Source organism: Entelurus aequoreus, linkage group LG23 (assembly GCF_033978785.1).
Source record: "Entelurus aequoreus isolate RoL-2023_Sb linkage group LG23, RoL_Eaeq_v1.1, whole genome shotgun sequence".
NCBI lineage: Eukaryota > Metazoa > Chordata > Actinopteri > Syngnathiformes > Syngnathidae > Entelurus > Entelurus aequoreus.
In genome coordinates, this window is record NC_084753.1 from 17,274,075 (window position 1) to 17,295,643 (window position 21,569).

At 38.9% G+C, this 21,569-nt stretch overlaps 1 protein-coding gene across 1 annotated transcript in view; it reads right to left on the reverse strand.

Moving 5' to 3' along the window:
- Nucleotides 1–21,569, reverse strand: part of ryr3 (ryanodine receptor 3) — a 309,061-nt gene that overhangs the window by 71,162 nt on the left and 216,330 nt on the right. The window contains exons 48-69 of the mRNA XM_062034336.1: nt 20,077–20,246; nt 16,810–17,030; nt 15,651–15,741; nt 14,427–14,567; nt 14,034–14,197; nt 13,786–13,864; nt 13,617–13,706; nt 10,202–10,345; nt 10,062–10,124; nt 9,491–9,566; nt 9,276–9,399; nt 7,751–7,866; nt 7,628–7,695; nt 7,418–7,539; nt 7,253–7,302; nt 3,560–3,620; nt 1,933–2,171; nt 1,766–1,847; nt 1,413–1,543; nt 1,221–1,339; nt 921–1,119; nt 760–854 (exon numbers count right to left, since the gene is read on the reverse strand). Coding sequence (XP_061890320.1) covers nt 760–854; nt 921–1,119; nt 1,221–1,339; nt 1,413–1,543; nt 1,766–1,847; nt 1,933–2,171; nt 3,560–3,620; nt 7,253–7,302; nt 7,418–7,539; nt 7,628–7,695; nt 7,751–7,866; nt 9,276–9,399; nt 9,491–9,566; nt 10,062–10,124; nt 10,202–10,345; nt 13,617–13,706; nt 13,786–13,864; nt 14,034–14,197; nt 14,427–14,567; nt 15,651–15,741; nt 16,810–17,030; nt 20,077–20,246 — 2,645 coding nt within the window. The remainder of the gene's footprint in view (nt 1–759; nt 855–920; nt 1,120–1,220; nt 1,340–1,412; nt 1,544–1,765; nt 1,848–1,932; nt 2,172–3,559; nt 3,621–7,252; nt 7,303–7,417; nt 7,540–7,627; nt 7,696–7,750; nt 7,867–9,275; nt 9,400–9,490; nt 9,567–10,061; nt 10,125–10,201; nt 10,346–13,616; nt 13,707–13,785; nt 13,865–14,033; nt 14,198–14,426; nt 14,568–15,650; nt 15,742–16,809; nt 17,031–20,076; nt 20,247–21,569) is intronic.

Below are 21,569 nucleotides of genomic sequence, written 5' to 3' on the forward strand. Positions count from 1 at the left end.
ATATATATATATATATATATATATATATATATATATATATATATATATATACACATATATATATATACATATACATATATATATATATATATATATATATATATATATATATATATATATATATATATATATATATATATATATATATATATACATATACATACAGCCCGGCCCCCTGCCAATTTTTTTTAACCAAATGCAGCCCCCGAGTCAAAAAGTTGGGGGACCCCTGTAATAGACAAACAAAACCTTGCATTACAAACGTTTTGGACAAGCTTGGGAATATTTTGACACAGTAAAAACATAACTATAATAAACAACTAATTTTTGCAGCACAAACGAATGGGACAAGTTTGGAGAGAAGGTTACGAATTGCAACATGTTAATGACATAAAAGCTACAACAGACAAAACATTTTTGCAGGGGAGATTTTGGCAATGTTGAGGGGTATGAATGAAAACATGTTAACATAACTTTAAAACGTTAACATCAAAATTATTATAGACAAAAAAAATTGAAACACAAACGATTGGGACAAGTTTGGGGAGATTGGGGAGATGACACTAGTGACAAAGTCACTAGTCGGAAAATGTACTTTAGAATAACGTAAAAACCGTGACAGCACAAACAACATTTTTCGTACACAAACGTAGCACAAAGGAATGGCAGTGTTATTTGAATATTTGCGATGATTAGGGGGGCCAACTTCGCACAGGTGCCAAACTATTGAATACTGCACTTGCTCTGCTGTGGCACTACCTTCACTGTCTTCTTCTTGAGCTTCTCCAGTGTGGGTAAAAAGTGGGTTCTCAGCAGACCAGCTCCAGCTTTACTGATGATTGGCTGTGAGTAGACTAGACAAGGAGACAAGAAGGCTTCATCCCCTCATCCATCGTTTCCCCACTCCGTCTGGTTCTTACCCGCGATCCTTTTCATCCAGGGGGCGTCATCAATGCCCAGGTTGCTGTTGAGGATCTTGAGAATGTTCCCAAGAATGACGCTGAGATGTTCCGATGTCACCATGGTGCAGCACTCGCCGTTTGGAGGCGGGTTTTCTGGTCCTTTCTCCCACCAGTAAGACAGGTAATTACACAGCATGGGCAGGATCACCTCAATCACCTATCATCAATAGGTGGGAGCTTCTCAATAAAAGTCATGGATGTGGAAGAATAACTCAAAAAGATGATTGTAATGAATGAATGACTTTTGTATATTCTGACCTGTGGCATCTCACTGTAGCGTGCACCAGTCTCTGAGACATCGTTGACATCCTTCAGCAGCTTGTCAAGACGAGGCATCTCCAGACACATTTCCTCTACCGTATCAGGCATACTTAGGACTAGAAGGGGAACATTAACATTCAGCAATATGACTCTGTATAATATCAGCAGAGAACAGAAATGAACACTAACTGGCCCGCTCTCGTGGAGTCTTGGTGTTGAAGACCGACAGCTGGTTGTGGATGTTCAGATGGGGCTCCAGGAAAGCCACAGGCATGGCGCCTACTAAGGTGGCCAGGCTCTCCCCAAGTGCTGGCAGATACCTGCAGGTCAACATGGGAATACAGTGACTATACCAATAACAGCCCCTTAGAAAATCAATAAAGCCAAGGCAGCATTTGATATCAAACTATATTTCTTCAAACAAAAATTGCAGTGTACTACTGTTATTCAGATGGATCCAGTGAGATGTGGTGAGGTTCAAGGCCTGTGAGGCACTTTGGATTTTTTTACATAAAATGTTTAATATTGATCGGCCCTCCCACCTTTCAACAAACATGCTCTTTCCTGTTCCCAGAGAGTAGATACAGGTGAGGATTCTGTAGCAGGACAGCTGCACATCATCCACTGAAACATTTTAAATATAGCGCAATCACCAAAATACAAGACGCAGCTGTGGTACAGAATTTGCGTATATGTCGAGAAAACTCACAGAGCAGGTCAACTCCAAACTCGTGTGTTCTGATGTGATCGAACAACGCCGTGAGGATGGGCAGAAGCGCCACGGTCACGTAGTGGATGCTCTGGCTCACGCTTTTCATTTGAGCACGCGACTGCATGAACTTCCCCAGTTTGAGCATTTCGAGAAGCTTCTCCAGGTCCTCCGAGGCATTCTCGAAGAAGGTCCGAAAGCCGGCTTTGACCAGCTCGGCCCCGGACTTCATCACTGTTCTGAGAGAGGAATGACTTTGGGTTAATTGCATGCAATTCAATACTGTATATTATATATAATAATACAAGGGAACATCAATTTACGAACTTACCGTAATTTCCGGACTATAAGCCGCTACTTTTTCCCCTCGTTCTGGTCCCTGCGGCTTATACAAGGGTGCGGCTTATTTACGGCCTGTTCTTCTCCGACACCGACGAAGAGGATTTCGGTGGTTTTAGTACGCAGGAGGAAGACGATGCCACAATGATTAAAGACTGACTTTTCATATACCGGTAGGCTGGTTATTTTGATAACGTACAGGCGAGCACTTTGTATTACTTTGCACCGTTGTATTATTTGTACTCTGCACGAATGTTGTTCGCCATGTCAAAGATGTGAAAGTTTGATTGAATGATTGAAAGATTTATTGTTAATAAATGGGACGCTTTGCGTTCCCAAACAGTCATCTCTGTCCCGACAATCCCCTCCGTGGTAGCAGGAACCCCTATATACTACGCTAATTACACATCAAAACCCTGCGGCTTATAGTCGGGTGCGGCTTATATATGGAGCAATCTGTATTTTCCCCTAAATTTAGCTGGTGCGGCTTATAGTCAGGTGCGGCTTATAGTCCGGAAATTACGGTAATTGGTTCTTGAACGGGGTTAGTACATCGAAAAAATTGTCTAGGGAAGCAAATTTCTCTTTAAGAAACAATGTAAATATGAATAACGGGTTCCAGCATAGACAAAAGTGCCTATTTTAGGTTTGTTCACTTTGAACACACTATAAAGTGCTGTACAGTACTGTATATCAAACAAACATAACAAGGGGCTAATGGATCAACTTGCTCTTTATTAAACAAAAACAACGACGACGGCAAGCTAAACTGTCCTGTATGCTCTGCCACCAAGCGCACACACACAGAACTCCACAAAATCCTTAACTTTAACAACAATATTGCAACAATAATAAACAATTAAAAAAGTGAAATCCACTTACATTAATTTCGGCAAGGAGGAGCTGACGAGAAAGGAACAGACAAACGAAGGGATCGGGGGGAGGGACTGTGTGTGTGTGTGTGCTTTGAAATAAGTCTGCTTTGGAATCTTTTTCTAGAAAAGTCTGGTCTCATCACAATTAAAACCTGCTTTGGTACGAAGCCTGCTTCGTCGATTCTTCCATACTTTTTGAGACTTACAGTGTTAACAAAATAAAATCTCCGCCTCCTCAAAAATGCTTCGCCCTGTTTTTTTGCAGGCGGGACCCCAAATGAATGAAGCATTTGTACACAGAGATATGGTTCGCACACGGAAGCACATTTGGCTCGATCTAAAAATAATCCGAAAAGTTCGCAAATAAAGGGGTTCGTAAATCGAGGTTCCACTGTATGTATAAATATACTTGCCTGGTGTCGAGTGAATGAGTGAGGATGTCCAGGCAGCTTACCATCATTGAAGAGTCACTCCCTGTCAGAGAAAATGTCCTTATCATTTGAGTGGGACTAAATATTCATGTAATCATTCAACTTCACTTCATACCAATACACTCAATATTGTATAGTTGTCAAAAGTACAGGTTCTACAACACACACAAAAATACATTACCTGCATTTTTCAGTATCGTCACTACCGATTACTGTACAAAACACACTCGCTTCTAAACAAATGATAATCGAAGTGTGTCAACGTAGCATAATTGGACGTGTGACATAACGCTGCTTCACAACACACCTGATACGCTCCTGGTTTGCCAGAGAATGTAGCAGAAATTACCTGTGATGCACTTTAGTGACTTTGTCGCAAATTGTTTCAGTAATCAAATACAAGCGGTTACAGGTATTCAGATCTGCCACCACAAGGCCATGAAGTGTGCATTGCCACAGGATGCAGAAAACGTACAGACTTTATCACTTCTATAAACGCTAGGAATACAGAGCTTGGAGACGCTGGTTTACTTATTTCAACAGGAAGCCAAAGTGCGGCCTGGGAGTCATTTGCTGAACATACAGTAGCTCTTTTTTATGGGCCCTCAGCACATTGTGGAAATAAAATAAACATAAAAACTTAAAAAATAGAAAAATAGAGCAAAAAGGCATAACGTAATGAAAAAAGGCTGAAATGTTGATAGTAACGAACAAAAACAAATGTTTGTCTTTAAATATATGTTTTAGCCTATTTATTAGCCTATTTTATTACAAATTAAGTGTCATACTAACACCACACTGAAATAATATGTACAATATTGTTTGTTTTATATATTTGAAGTCTCCATAACACTGCTGTTCTTTTTAAAACATAATATAGTTTACTACTATTATTTATGAGCATATTTAAAAGTACAGTATTATTTGCTTTAATATACTGGGAGGCTATAGCCCAATGCTTCTAAACCACAGGGCAGGAGCCTATTGTTGGGCCGTGAGTGCCTCCTAGAGGGCCGCCAAAAAACATCTGTTTTTCAGCTGTCTGTATGGGACGCAGCGGTACTCAGTTGTAATACATTTTTCCACATTTGTGGCAGTAATGACAATATCAAACAAACAGAAGAAGTCAGGAGCTAAAGTCAGAGAAGTTTCTTAAGCGCAAAAATTATGACTAAAGTGTTGAAGCTGTATTTTCATTTGTACTTTAATTTTGACAATTTAGTTAAGAAACATACTGTATACATTTTTATTAATTGAGTTAGAATGTATTTTTTAAAGCACTACATAATTGTACATACCGTATTTTTCGGACTATAAGTCGCAGTTTTTTTCATAGTTTGGCCGGGGGTGCGACTTATACTCAGGAGCGACTTATGTGTGAAATTATTAACACATTACCGTAAAATATCAAATAATATTATTTAGCTCATTCACGTAAGAGACTAGACGTATAAGATTTCATCGGATTTAGCGATTAGGAGAGACAGATTGTTTGGTAAACTTATAGCATGTTCTATATGTTATAGTTATTTGAATGACTCTTACCATAATATGTTACGTTAACATAGCAGGCACGTTCTCAGTTGGTTATTTATGCGTCATATAACGTACAATTATTCAGCCTGTTGTTCACTATTCTTTATCTATTTTAAATTGCCTTTCAAATGTCTATTCTTGGTGTTGGGTTTTATCAAATAAATTTCCCCAAAAAATGCGACTTATACTCCAGTGCGACTTGTATATGTTTTTTTCCTTCTTTAATATGCATTTTCGGCCGGTGCGACTTGTACTCCGGAGCGACTTATACACCGAAAAATACGGTAAATGTGATTTTTTATAATTGTAATGATATATTTGATTAGAATTTATTTTTGTAATCAGCCTGCCTAAAACCTTGATAATAATCTGTGTGATTAACACATGCTTTCATGTCACTTGACAAGGTTTATTCTGTTAAACTGTAAATAGGTTAGATATAGTTATTGAATACAATTAAAACCAAGAGTAAGATTACTAATTCGGTATTAATATATGAGTGGGCCCCGGGCCCTCTGTGGTGGAAAAGTTGGGCACTAAGGTCAAAAATGTTAAGAACCCCTAAAATAGGCCACTGCTGTTCTTTTCTAGTTTACCTCTTGGCAGCTGACATTGCAATTTAAATTATTTGCAAAAAGATGTTGAAGCTCAGCGCTATTACATACTTAACAGTTTAAAACAGTTTTTGATAAAGTAGTGAATTTAAAAGTATTTGGGCAATTTGTAGGTATCAACTAATGAAATTCTGGTATCAAGACAACCCTACAATATTGTTAGCAAATATGAGGCGCTCAAAATCACATAATTGCTGTTAACTCGTATAATGTTGTGGGCAAAATACGGTAATATTCCTTATTAGACTTAGACTTAGACAAACTTTATTGATCCACAAGGGAAATTGTTCCACACAGTAGCTCAGTATCAAAGGATGGAAAGGGTTATGATGGAAAGGATAATGCAGGTATTAAGTAGACTAAAAATGTACCACAGTAGTAATATAAAATATAACATGTAATATTTACATATTATATATACAGTATATAATATATACTGATACATCATATTATTATATTATACTTTTATATAATCGATAAAACATATAACAAATTCCAATTACCATGTACAATATTAAGAGTATATGTAACAGCTGCAGCAAAACATTTTTTTAAATTAAATTAAATTTTAAAAAAAAAGAAAGAAAAAAAGGGCAGCATAAAATAGAGAGTAGATGATATATACATAGAATGTTATGTGTACAGCTCCACTAGTAGACATTGGAGTGTTACTTTCAAAGGCAAAATTAAAGTATTGCTAGAAACATACTTTTATCCATCCATCCATATGGGACTTCATTGTATTATGTATAGTACATGTTCCAAAAAGAAAAAAGAATAAAACACCACCAGAATTAGAGATATTACAAGTCAAAGTGATGAAGCTTAGTGTTACGCTCATGACTTGGTGTAACTAAACATTACCCTATAAGATGAAGGCAATTGCATTTTATTGATATTTTAAATGTATTCAATGATTATAAATGAATATTTAAATATACTAAATGTAAAAAAGGAAATAAATATTCAAAATAAGATCATTAAATGAAATCTAGTTTGAATACGCCATCATGAGCGCAACACAAGGTTGTAAAAGTTTCAACTACAATTCTAAATAAGATGTCAAACGCAAACTGAAATCAAATACACAGTGCTTAAAGATTGATCAATACCTATTTAAATTTAGTAATACATAAATATGATGATTTATCAAAATATAAAAGAAATATACCTGAACAGAACACTCATGATGGTTACACCAAAAAGTAACGCTATGAATCGCGTTTTTCCAAGTTTTTGGGGGCATTTTTATGCTATTTCCAAGCATCTACTTTTTATTATCGTTGATTTTAAACGGTCACACTAATGCATATTATATATGCATGCCCTAGTAAACAAAAAAAAAAGTCATATTTATTTTGATTGTTACATTTTGAAGTACATTTGTGCAGGTGGGTGCGAATGTACCCATTACCAGAGCTGTACACTTATAGAATGTTATAGAATGTTCTGTGATTTACACAGCGACCTTAGCAGAAATTGCAAGCGGTGTGAGGCAAAAAAGGGTGCAAGAGGACAGTCTTACCAAAGAGAGAAATCCTGTGTCTGACAAGAGCTGCCAGTTTACAGAAAAGGCTGGGAAAAAAAGTGACAGGAAGATAACACATGTTCCATATAATGCCATTCAAGAGAGGATAATGTGAGGATGAAGAAGCAACGATGAGCAAGATAATAAAATGCAAGATTTTACCTCGTGACCATCTCCTTCTCTTTGTTGGAGGCACAGCCGCAGCTGCTCATGTTGTTGTTGAGCGTGGACAAGAAGTAGAGGCAGTGGTTCTTAAATGTTTGATCTGTCAGGGGGAGCAGCACCTGCACACAACATTCATCACTATTATTCATGCAGATACTATTTTTTCCCCCCTAATCATTAACGACGAGTGCCGCTGGATTTCCAGACCTTGGCAAAGAACTTGATCTCCTGGTCATGAGGTGACTTGTCGGTCTTCCCACTAGTGGCCATTGCCTCTGTAAAGAAAGCGGTTATCTGGTATGCAGATTAGTTCAAATGCACTCAACTCACCAAGATGAGCGATAAACTCCTGGGCCGAGTCGACACATTTCAGCAGCCTCTTGACAAACTTGTAGGCAAAGCGTTTCTCCATGGATGAAGAGTCCTGCTCCATGTCCATCAGATCTCTGTGGACATATGATAACCACACTAAAAACCCGGTTGGGTTGTGACACAATGCGAGTTGCTTCACTATTAAAGGCCTACTGAAATTATTTTTTTAAATTTAAACGGGGATAGCAGATCCATTCTGTGTCATACTTGATCATTTCGCAATATTGCCATATTTTTGCTGAAAGGATTTAGTAGAGAACATCGATGATAAAGTTTGCAACTTTTGGTCGCTGATAAAAAAGCCTTGCCTGTACCGGAAGTAGCGTGACGTCACAGGTTGAAAGGCTCCTCACATTTCCCCATTGTTTACACCAGCAGCGAGAGCGATTGGGACCGAGAAAGTGACGATTACCCCATTAATTTGAGCCAGGATGAAAGATTCGTGGATGACGAACGTGAGAGTGAAGGACTAGAGTGCAGTGCAGGACGCATCTTTTTTCGCTCTGACCGTAACTTAGGTACAAGCTGGCTCATTGGATTCCACACTCTCTCCTTTTTCTATTGTGGATCACGGATTTGTATTTTAAACCACCTCGGATACTATATCCTCTTGAAAATGAGAGTCAAGAACGCAAAATGGACATTCACAGTGACTTTTATCTCCACGACAATACATCGGCGAAGCACTTTAGCTACGGAGCTAACGTGATAGCATCGGGCTTAACTGCAGATAGAAACAAAAGAAATAAACCCCTGACTCGAAGGATAGACAGAAAATCAACAATACTATTAAACCATGGACCTGTAAATACACGGTTAATGCTTTCCAGCCTGGCGGAGCTTAACAATGCTGTTGCTAACGACGCCATTGAAGCTAACTTAGCAACGGGACCTCACAGAGCTATGCTAAAAACATTAGCTATCCACCTATGCCAGCCAGCCCTCATCTGCTCATCAACACCCGTGCTCACCTGCGTTCCAGCGATCGACGGCGCAACGAAGGACTTCACCCGATCATCCGTGCGGTCGGTGGCTAGCGTCGGATAGCGCGTCTGCTATCCAAGTCAAAGTCCTCCTGGTTGTGTTGCTGCAGCCAGCCGCTAATACACCGATCCCACCTACAACTTTCTTCTTTGCAGTCTTCATTGTTCATTAAACAAACTGCAAAAGATTCACCAACACAGATGTCCAGAATACTGTGGAATTTTGAGATGAAAACAGAGCTTTTTGTATTGGATTAAATGGTGTACCAATACTTCCGGTTCAACGATTGACGTCACATGCATACGTCATCATACATAGACATTTTCAACCGGAAGTTTAGCGGGAAATTTAAAATTGCACATTATCAGTTAACTCGGCCGTATTGGCATGTGTTGCAATGTTAAGATTTCATCATTGATATATAAACTATCAGACTGTGTGGTCGGTAGTAGTGGGTTTCAGTAGGCCTTTAAAGTATAAATCAATGAGTGAACTGGACCTTGTTATGGCATAGCCGCTTATCTGCAGGAACTTGAAGAGCTCCTGCGCCTTCTCCCTGTCTCTGTACTTCTCTTTAGCAGTCAGGGTATCATAGGGTACCAGTAGCGGGTGGGTCCCTCCTCCTGGTGGGGCCACGTCAAGTTCATAATCATTATTATTAAACAGTAAAATAGGAAAATGTACAAAAAAAGTACACATCGAATGTTCTCATACCTTTGCTAACAAGTTCACTTTTCTTCTTCCTGGCCCAGATGTTGTGATAATTTTCTGCAATCACCTCGACCATGCCCTGCAGACATCGTCATATGACAGTCTGCTCACTCTGCTTATGTGTGGTACAATTAAAGACACCATCTGTCTCATTTCTACAGTTCACTGTAGTGGGAGTGACAGTAAGAAAAGCTGTGACTCGCTTGAGGAGAAGTTGTTTTGTGCCGCTTGTTGGTTTGCATACGTAAATCTCTAAACCTCGTATATAGGACATAAGAATATAAGTCTGAGCCAGACTTTGTAAAAACAAGCAGGTACACAACATCTAGGATTGTCATGTTAAAGCATCGTCCTACAAGAATATGTTACGAGAATTGACTTTGGGTCCTGGATACGGTACCTTTATAGGTACTGCTTTCTGTCAGTAATACTGAGTACAGATTCACGTAAAATCAAATGGTACCATATTTTGATACTTGTTTTGCGCGTCAAGTCGTGTCCGGTTGCAAGCTCAACAATGACTCCAGCATTTGAGACAATGTTTTAACAATTACAGATTTTTAAAAAACCTAACCTGTAACTCTCTGGACAAGGTGACGTTGTGTAGATCTGTCGGAGCGGGAGAGAATCCATTGACCTTGTAGGTCAAAAAACAGATGTAACAAACACATTTATTTTTTGCCAACTTAGAGGAATTCGCTATTGAGACTTTACCTGAATCTCTGAGATCTTTTTCTGCTTTTCACTCTCCCGCAGTTGGAACATGGCTTCTCCTTCCTTGGTCCTCTCAATGCTCCAGCCCATAGCCAGCATGCTCTTCAAGGACTCCTTCACCGGCCACCGGTACGTCTCTTTCTCCTGCCGCAAACACTCCCCTTTTAGACGTCTTGCATTCATTCATGTTTTGTTGTATTAAGACTAGAGATCGACCAATTATCGACGCCAATATTTGGTATTTTGACGTATATTGGTATCAGCCTTTTCTTTTCAGCAGATACAATATATACACATATGATTCCATTATTAATTGTGAAGTACATAAATAACCACTGCTCAGAGATCCCTTCTTGCTGCAACCCAATTTTCTATTCATTAAAAAAAAAGCTTCTATTTTCAATAATTCTCCCCAAATATGTTTTGAAATGTGTCATGACATTTATTTTAGATCCTATGAGGAATTTTTCTTGTCTTCCTGCTGGCCGCCTGCAGTAGACTTAGACTAACTTTATTGATCCACAAGGGAAATTGTTCCACACAGTAGCTCAGTTACAAAGGATGGAAAAGGTAAGGATGGAAAGGATAATGCAGGTATACAGTAGACTAAAAATGTACCATAGTAGCAATATAAAATATAACATATGTAATATTGACATATTATATATACAGTATATATTTTATACTGATATATTATATTATTATATTTTTATATAATATATACAATATATAACAAATCCCAATTACCATGTACAATATTACAGTATATGGAACAGCTGCAGCAAAAAAAAGGGCAGGATAAAATAGAAAGTAGATCCAGCAGAAAAAATCCAGTAAGTCTCCTTTACTTACCTGTCAAAACTTCTGAGGTTTGCCAGGAAATCCAGTTTTTGTCCTTCTTTCCTGGCATATTACTGGTCCTGTTTTTTGGTTTTTGCTACTGCAGCGATTGACAAGCCTCCGTCCACAACACTCAAAGCGTGGGCTAATTATAGGAGCGCGGATAGTTTCGTGTTCCGTGATTCAATCAAATAATGCAACAGAGACGAACATAAGGACGGCAGAAAAGATTTCTCTGCCAAAAATAGTCATTCACATCGACGTCCCACTGGGGTGAGTTTGTCCTTGCCCTTATGTGGGCTCTGTACCAAGGATGTCGTTGTGGCTTGTGCAGCCCTTTGAGACACTTGTGATTTAGGGCTATATAAATAAACATTGATTGATTGATTGATTGAAAAATCCAAACTTTGTGTAAATATTATGACAAATAGTAGACTTATTACATAAGTAAAGAAGAGCAGGCAGCAGCTCACACGTTATCATTCTTTCTGTAACATCCAGGAAGAAATTATGTCAGCCAACTTGAAAAATGTGTCGACTATAAGCTACAATCAAAGTTCGATATAACGCGGTCATTGGGGTCTATGAAATACTGATAGCGTTATTCCTAATATAGAAATCCTTATTTTTTTACCCTTTTTTTGACAAAAGTTATGCACTGTAGCTCGGCTCTCTATACCTGTTTGGTAGATAGTGCCCTTACGCTACGTGACGCGAATGGTGGATTGTGCTCCAATGTCACAGAATGGGGCGGGCACTACCCACCAGAAGGTTTGGACATCACTTGGTCAATTTTTTGTTATTAGGGCCCAAGCAACAGACAAAGCCATGCAAGGGAGATGCAGAGCACCACAAGGGCCCTATTGAAATTGCTGTTTATCTTCTAAATGTTTGGACAGCTTTTTGAGGACCTTAACAGGCACGAAAAGTCCCCATTCTTGCAGACGCTTCAGGCATGGTGAAAAAGTTTATATTTTGGTGGTGCCGAAAATGAAATTTTAAAATTGGCTCCTTTAAAATCAGAAGAAAACAGAACCCCTCCTAATAGTTTCACATATCAACAAGAAAATAGCAGGAGACGTTAATCATGACGGGACGCATATAGAAGTTTCAGGAACCCATATATGAAAACAAAGAGAAAGTCGGCCATCTTGGTTTTCGTCTTCCATTTTTTTGTCGAAAAAAAGAGGTTGTACTTTAATGAACTCCTCCTTGGGACTTTGACCAAATGAGTCGTTGTCAGAATTACAAATACTATACATATTTTCAATACTAAATTGCAAACAAATTAATCCTACGCCATAAGATGTGGGCGTTGTATGGCGCCAAACTTTGCTCCGACGGTTTTTAGCCATTTTTCAGCAAAAAAAAAGGGTCATACTTTAACAAACTCCTCCTAGGGACTTTGGCCAAATGAGTCGTGTTTAAAATTACAGATACCACGCATAGAGGTGATGATAATTTGCAGATACATTTTGCCTACGCCATAAAATGTGGCCGTGGCATGGCGCCAAACATTGCTCCGATGTTTCGCCACAAAACATGAAACTCAGATCTTGATCTTATTTTAATTTATTGACTTTTTTTATTTAATTCGATTTTATTTTATTTTATTAGGGCCCTAGCAGCTGAGCAAACCCCAAAGGGGCGATGCAGAGCACTGGAAGGACCCTATTAAAATTGCTCTTTGTTTTTTTCGAGTGCCATTTTTACACCGTTAACATGCACGAAAAGTCCCCCCATAGTTTTGCAGGTGCGTCTAACTATGTTTTATCTTTTGGGGGTCCCAAAATTTTTAGTGGTGGGTCAGGGCATCGGGAAGAACGTGACCGCAAGCATCATTCGTGCTGGCTGACTTACGTGAACCCTGTGGTGCAAGGGCCCGTTTACAACACTGCCCGCAGCTTAAATTTTTATTAAGTTTTTTTTTTAATTCCTTTTTTTCCGTGTAAGTTTGTAAATACGCGATAATTTGGTGAAAACAATGCGATTGATTCTGGTGGAAAATTCGGGGTCCGTGGCACAATCGCGTTACATAGAATGTTGCATAGTACTGACCACGTTATATCGAACTTGGAGTGTACATGAAGGAGACTAGATTTGCTTTAATTTAAATGTTTGCAATATTTCCGGGTTCCTTACGAGAAAACCTAACAATGTATTACATCCATAAGCTAATATAAATTTGAATACATTTGACGAGATGGCGAGTTATTGTGATGTAGAGAAACCCCATATTTTTACCAATTTTGCCAGGAGATTTCCCATATTTTGAAATGCGCGTAATAAAGGTTTTTGTGAAATCCCCAAAAGTTTTTGGTGCTAAATTGACCACAACAATAGTGCAGCACAAAAATTTCTATTGGTGTGAAGTTTCCTAAAAATAAAATGTTAAAAAAACAACTTAAAGCCTTGTCCAGCTGGGAACTGACATACTATTCATGTTCAAATAACTTTTACTGCAAATAGTCGGCTCTAAATATTGGTTATCGGCCTAATATTTGGTATCGGTATCGACCCTGATCGGTCAATCTCTAATTAAGACAAAGCAATCTTTGTTTTTATGTGCACGTACCTTCTCACCAAGAGCTTTGTAAGGCTTTAGCAGTGGATGTTTTTTGGCATGCTCATCCATACTTTCCCCATGTTTCCAGCCCGCTGACACCTGGAGCAGCCAACACAAGAGAGACGATTCGTCTGCTTTTCATCACACATGTTACAAATCAAAACATGCAGGCACAAACCTTCTCCGATGACCACTTCTCGTGGGAATGCTCTGCATATTTGTTGGCAATGTAGTCAAGTTTTTCAGGTAGAGAGATACTGCAAAGTAGAGATTGTGTTTGATTATGTGAATACTTAATGGGGCATTTTACGATTAAATTTGTAACGTGTGAACAGTCTGGATCATCACTAAATGCCTTTTTTTTATTGTTCGAATCAATTATACACACTATGATTTTATATTTGTGACAGACTTCTAAATGCTTACTTGGCAGTGTTTATGGGTTTGGGGTCAAAGTTCCCCTGTGTGTCAATAGAAGCATGGTTCTCCAGTGTTGCTCCCAAACTGGCATCCACAAAGTCAGGAGGCAAGGCTCCAGCAATGGCACAAAGGCATGAGTTGGCCATTTTGAACAGGTCAGCATCATACTTCTGCAAGATTAGAGGACCGACAGCTGTTATACGGCGCATACTCAGGTCAGAAGAGAGGGGAGCGCTCTTCTGTCACGGACTTTTCAATTATTAATCCGTTTTAGCAACATCACATGTTGCTGCTTCACTGAACTTTCTTGTCACTCTGATTTCTCGGACCCAAAACCAACATGCGGAACATGCTAGACAAACGGATCAATGAGCTTTCAAGATGATGCCTCGATGATACCTTTTGAGACAGGGAGTCAAAGATTCCCCAGAAGAGTTTCTTGGTCAGGAGGAGCTCTTCTTCGGAAGCTGTGCCATAGCTCCCCATACCAGATGGAAGGCAGTAGTACTTCCAGTTTTGCTCATAGTGGTTGGTCAGTAGCTAGAGATCCAACAAATAATACAATGTAAAAAAACAACAACTAACATGCATTTGGAATAACACAAGACATTTTAAATTATATTGTTTAATTAGTTTAAAGGCGATTAATCTTTATCGATTTGCACTATTTTTCTTTATTTTTATTATTCTGTTTTCTATTGCATGACTGCACCAGAGAAGGAGCGGCTTTTAATGTCATTGGACATGCGTACATTAGAATTTACGAACTAATTAGATCGAGCCAAATATGCCTCTGTGTGCGAATGCTTCAATCATTAATTTTGTGTCCCGCTGGCAGCCATTTTGTACTTGTTCGTAATGAAGAGATTGACAAAGCAGGTTTTGTACCACAGCAAGTTTTTAATTGTGATGAGACCGGACTTTTCTGGGAAAAGTTGCCAAAGCATACATATTTTACAGCGGAAGAAAAGACGTTACCTCTCGTTCAGCGGAGTCTTTTCCAAGAGCACACACACGGCCCCTCCTTCCCGTCCCCTCCCTTTTTCCCCTCTGTCTGCTCCTTCCTCTCCTCGGCTGCTCATTTGCCGATGACAATGTAAAAGTGGATTTGACCTTTTTAAATGTTTATTGTTGCAGCAATATGGCTGTTAAAGTGAAGGATTTCTGTGATTTGTGATCGTTTGTAAGGACACCCTAAGAGACTTCTTTGTGTGTGCGCATGTTGGCAGAGCAGCACATACAGGACATTTAAGCTTGTCGTTGTTTTTGCTTGTTAATAAAGAGATAGTTTATCCATCACCTCCTTGTTATATTTGTTTGATAAATAGTACTTTATCACACTTTATATTGTGCTCAAAGTGTACAAACCTTGACTAAAATTTGGACTTTTGTCAAGGCTGGAACCCAATATTCATGTTTACTTTGTTTCTTTGGGAGAAACTTGCTTTACTATACAAACTTTCCTATTTACAAAACCTGCTAAAGAACCAATCAAGTTCGTAAATCGAAGTTCCACTGTATAGTCACAATAAGAGGCATTTGTTTTATTCTTAAATTCTTACTATCCATAGTAATTTATTTTATTTAGAATATCATGAAAAAATGTGCGGTGTATGTTCTTACCCGGAGAGGTATTTTGCAGTATTCCGTGAGCATGGGGACGTCAAACACCAAACGTCTGAGCAGTTGTTGCATCATAGAAGGTCTCAGATGCCTACAAAACAAGTTGAAATATGTGAAAGTATCACCTGGAACAGGGGTTCTTAACCTTTTTGACCTCGTGGTTCAACTTTTCCACTACAGAGGGGCCGGGGGCCCACTAAAATATTAACACTGAATTAGTAATCTTACTCTTGATTTTAATCGTAATAAATAATTATATCTAACTTACTTAGTTTAACAGAATAAACCTTGTCAAATGATATGAAACTATGTATTATTATTATGATCATCAAGACTGAGGTAAGGCTGATTACAAAAATAAATACTAATCAAATATACTGCAACAGAATAAAATCATAAAAACTGATTAGAAAAAAATATATATAAATACAATTATGCATTGCTAAAATAAATAAATTCTAACTAAATTAATAATAAATAAATATTATACAATTTCGGTGCAAATTAAAATACAGCTTCACCACTTTAGTCATATTTTTTATGCTTAAGAAATTTTTCTATGACTAATTCCAGACTTCTTCTCTTTGTTTGATATTGTCATTACCACTGTGTACCGCTACGGCCCAACTTGAGGGTTCCAGGCTCCAGCCATCCTCGTCAGTGCCGTTGTGTCCTTGGGCCAGATACTTTACCCACCTGCTCCCAGTGCCACCCACACTGGTTTAAATGTAACTTAGATCATGGTTTTCACTATGTAAAGCGCTTTGAGTCACTAGAGAAAAGCACTATATAAATGTAGTTCACTTCACTACAGAGCACAGCTGAGAAACAGTATTTTTTGGCGGCCCACTAGGGTGAGATTGCGGCCAACAATGCTCTATGGTTTGGAAACACGAATCTAGACGATGGAATGGAAATAATAGTCTCCAAACCTGGCTGTTTTATGGAAATCATGGACTGAAATGTTAATTTAGGTGTAACTTACCAACTTCCCCACTACGGAGTACAATTAGCACTAATACTACTGCTACTGTTTTTTTGTGCTACCACTGTTTTTTTTCCTGTACTTATTTATTTATTTACTTAATATATTCTTTGTAATTATTCTTATTTTTTATTTATTTTTTTAAATTTTTTTAAACCTCCATCCCTAGCTTACTTGCAGATAGCCAGCAGACACTCCTCAATCACATCCCTCTGGGCTTTGGTGAGGGAACGCCCTTTGGACAGTCGGTAGATGGTTTGAAGCGTGGCGTTGATCAGCGACGCCTGGTGCTCCGTGCCGGCAAACAGGGCGGCGCAGCGAGTCAGCAGAGGCAGCAGAGCGGCACCAATGTACCTGTTCATGGCCAACGCCGTCTCCGAGGTACTCAGAACCTCCTGCGACAGACGACAGTGGGTACACAGGAGATAAAGAGTGTAAATCCGTGCTGTTCAACTGGCGACCACTTCAAAACTTCAAAACTTGGGAGACAAACATTTTTGCAGCGAATTCCTAAAAAACACGAGAGTGCTTCTCTTTTTGACAGTTATTTTTCGTAATGTGATTTATTTAACTTAGGTATTGCTCTAGCTCAGGGGTCGGCAACCTTTACCACTCAAAGAGCCATTTTGGAAAGTTTCACAAATTAAAGAAAACAATGGGAGCCACAAAAAAATTACTGGGAAAACCGGGAGGGTCGGCAAGTATGGAGCTGAGCCGCATCAGAGTGGTCAAAGAGCCGCATGCGGCTCCGGAGCCGCGGGTTGCCGACCCCTGCTCTAGCTTGTTTACTTCGGATGCAGTCAGTAGTCATTTGTTCGACTTATTTAGTTATACTAATGGTGTTCCTCATGGTTCAATTTTAGGTCTTCTCTTTTTCATCATCTGGGCTATTCAACTGGCAGCCAGTTAAAAAAAACTTGTGAGAGACTTACAATTTTCCAGCAAATTCCTAAAAACACAAGTTAAGTTAAAGTTAAAGTACCAATGATTGTCACACACACACTAGGTGTGGGGAAATTTGTCCTCTGCATTTGACCCATCCCCTTGTTCACCCCCTGGGAGGTGAGGGGAGCAGTGGGCAGCAGCGGTGGCCAAGCCTGGGAATCATTTTTGGTGATTTAACCCCCAATTCCAACCTCATGTTGTATGGAGGAATTTGGACCACTGTAAACACACTGGCAGATATTTGCATTGACATGTAAACCTTGTTAGCAAACATAGAACTCTGGGGTCTAAACTTGTGATGTACAAACCCCAAAACCAGTGAAGTTGGCACGTTGTGTAATTCGTAAATAAAAACAGAATACAATGATTTGCAAATCCTTTTCAAATTATATTCAATTGAATCAACTGCAAAGACAAGATATTTAATGTTCGAAATGAGAAACTTTTGTTTTGCAAATAATCATTCATTTAGAATTTAATGGCAGCAACACATTGCAAAAAAGTTGGCACAGAGGCATTTTTACCACTGTGTTACATGGCCTTTCCTTTTAACTCAGGTAACGTTTGGGAACTGAGGAGACTGATTTTTTAAGCTTTTCAGGTGGAATTCTTTCCCATTCTTCCTTGATGTACAGCTTAAGTTGTTCAATGTTGTGGTATTTTACGCTTCCTTATGTGCCACATATTTTCAATGGGTGACAGCTCTGGACTACAGACAGGCCAGTCTAGTACCCGCACTCTTTTACTATGAAGCTACACTGTTGTAACACGTGGCTTGGCATTGTCTTGTTGAAATAAGCAGCGGCGTCCATGATAACGTTGCTTGGATGGCAACATATGTTGCTCCAAAACCTGTATGTACCTTTCAGCGTTAATGGTGCCCTCACAGATGTGTAAGTTACCCATGCTTTGGGCACTAATATACCCCCATACCATCACAGATGCTGGCTTTCGAACTTTGCGCCTAGAACAATCCGGATGGTTCTTTTTTCTCTTTGTTCCGGAGGACACAACGTCCACAGTTTTCAAAAACAATTTGAAATGTGGACTCGTCAGACTACAGAACAGTTTTCCACTTTGCGTCAGTCCATCTTAGATGAGCTCGGGCCCAGCGAAGCCAATGCCGTTTCTGGGTGTTGTTGATAAATGGCTGGCACTTTGCATAGTAAAGTTTTAACTTGCAATTACAGATGTAGCGACCAACTGTAGTTACTGACAGTGGTTTTCTGAAGTGTTCCTGAGCCCATGTGGTGATATCCTTTACACACTGATGTCGTTTTTTTTAATGCAGTACCGCCTGAGGGATCCAAGGTCACGGGCATTCAATGTTACGTGCAGTAATTTCTCCAGATTCTCTGAACCTTTTTATGATATTACAGACCTTAGATGGTGAAATCCCTAAATTCCTTGCAATAGCTCGTTGAGAAATGTCGTTCTTCAACTGTTCAACAATTTGCTCACGCATTTGTTTACAAAGTGGTGACCCTCGCCCCATCCTTGTTTGTGAATGACTGAGCATTTCATGGAAGCTGCTTTTATACCCAATCATGGCACCCACGTGTTCCCAATTAGCCTGTTCACCCGTGGGTCTTTTTTGCCACTTGTGCCATCTTTTTTGAAACATGTTGCAGGCATCAAATTCCAAATGAGCTAATATTTGCATTGCAATTAATGCAAACTCGGAAAAAGTCAAGGGATAAGGAACTGGACTTTTCATGAGGTACGTGCCACAATCAAGACAATCGTGGCTCAAATGGATTCATTATGTCTTCAAACTGAATATATATGTTCAGTTTCTTACATTCAGAAAAGTTTTTACCTCAACATGTTTTTACACACCTGCAGTCTTCCTCAGAAGGGTCACCTGACCACTGTGACTTGTCGCCTATCAGCTGTACTTCCTAGGCGTGGCAGACTTATCACATCTACCTGGTTGGCCACGCCCCCCCGCCGCTTCTGGAGGGGGCGTGGCGGTGTGAAAATGGATGAATGCTCCCTCATCTCAATTCATAGTGTCCCCGCACTGCTTCCTTATTTGTAAACCGCCTTGTCCCTGTCCATGATTAGCTTATTTCTACTGCATTGGGACGCTCCCCTCCAGAGAACATCAAGCGGCTGGGGGTGCGGCCAACCAGGTAGATTTCACAGGTCTATTTGCATACGGCCACGCCTAACTAGTCCAGCTGACAGGCGACACGTCACAGTGGTCAGGTGACCCTTTTGAGGAAGACTGCAGATGACAGATGGAACATGTCAAGGTCAAAACTTAGCTCCATCTTTTATACCCAAAATGTGTCTGAATATAAGACAAGTGAACATCAGAGGCAATCATGCAACACAATGTTTGGTACGAATAAACTTTATCATGTACAAATATTACAAACACCTTCCAAAATGCATTAAATTATCTGTAAAATAATATTTTGTGCTGATCTCACATTAGATCTCATTAGTTGCACTTTTTGGTTGACCTAAGATGTGTTGCTCCTTACTCACCGTGTCTAAGGATGCAGCAGCTTGGAGGTCGGGCAGGAAGCCAACTTCCAACAGCTGGAGGAGGAAGCTCTGGTCCTCGATGCCATACACTCTGTCCAGGAAGAGCACCATGGGGGCCTTGTGGTCCGGACATAAACAGGCTGACATGTCGGGTTCTGCCACTGCGCCATCTGTAAGTTAGACACAGAAATGTACGCACTTTGTTAACAAGGCCGGCCCCTGGCATGTACATTAAATGTGGTTGTTTAGGGCCACATAGAAATTCCCAAGTGGCCCTAAAATTTGTTATTAGGACCACATAATAACAAATGTATTATGTGGCCCTAAACAACATAATAAATTATGTTAGTGGTGGGTCAGGGCACCCACCACTAACATCGATATATACATATCGATGTGGTCTTTAACTCTGACCACATCGATATGTATATATATATATATATATATATATATATATATATATATATATATATATATATATATATATATATATATATATACATATATATACATCGATACATATACATATATATATATATACATATATATATACATACATACTAGGGGTGTGGGGAAAAATCGATTCGAATTCGAATCGCGATTCTCACGTTGTGCGATTCAGAATCGATTCTCATTTTTAAAAAATCGATTTTTTATTTATTTATTTATTTGTATTTTTTAATGTATTTTTAAAAAAAATTTTTTAATTTTTTTATTAATCAATCCAACAAAACAATACACAGCAATACCATAACAATGCAATCCAATTCCAAAACCAAACCCGACACAGCAACACTCAGAACTGCAATAAACAGAGCAATTGAGAGGAGACACAAACACGACACAGAACAAACCAAAAGTAGTGAAACAAAAATGAATATTATCCACAACAGTATCAATATTAGTTACAATTTCAACATAGCAGTGATTAAAAATCCCTCATTGACATTATCATTAGACATTTATAAAAATTAAAAAAAAATGAACAAAAGTGTCACAGTGGCTTACACTTGCATCGCATCTCATAAGCTTGACAACACACTGTGTCCAATATTTTCACAAAGATAAAATAAGTCATATTTTTGGTTCATTTAATAGTTAAAACAAATTTACATTATTGCAATCAGTTGATAAAACATTGTCCTTTACAATTATAAAAGCTTTTTTACAAATATCTACTACTCTGCTTGCATGTCAGCAGACTGGGGTAGATCCTGCTGAAATCCTATGTATTGAATGAATAGAGAATCCTTTTGAATCGGGAAAATATCGTTTTTGAATCGAGAATCGCGTTGAATTGAAAAAAATCGATTTTGAATCGAATCGTGACCCCAAGAACCGATATTGAATCGAATCGTGGGACACCCAAAGATTCACAGCCCTAATACATACATACCGGTATATATATATTTTTTAATCAGTCTTTTTCAGACAGGCAAATCACATTGTTTGCTGTACAGATAAGTAAATAATACACAATTTTATCAAAGCTG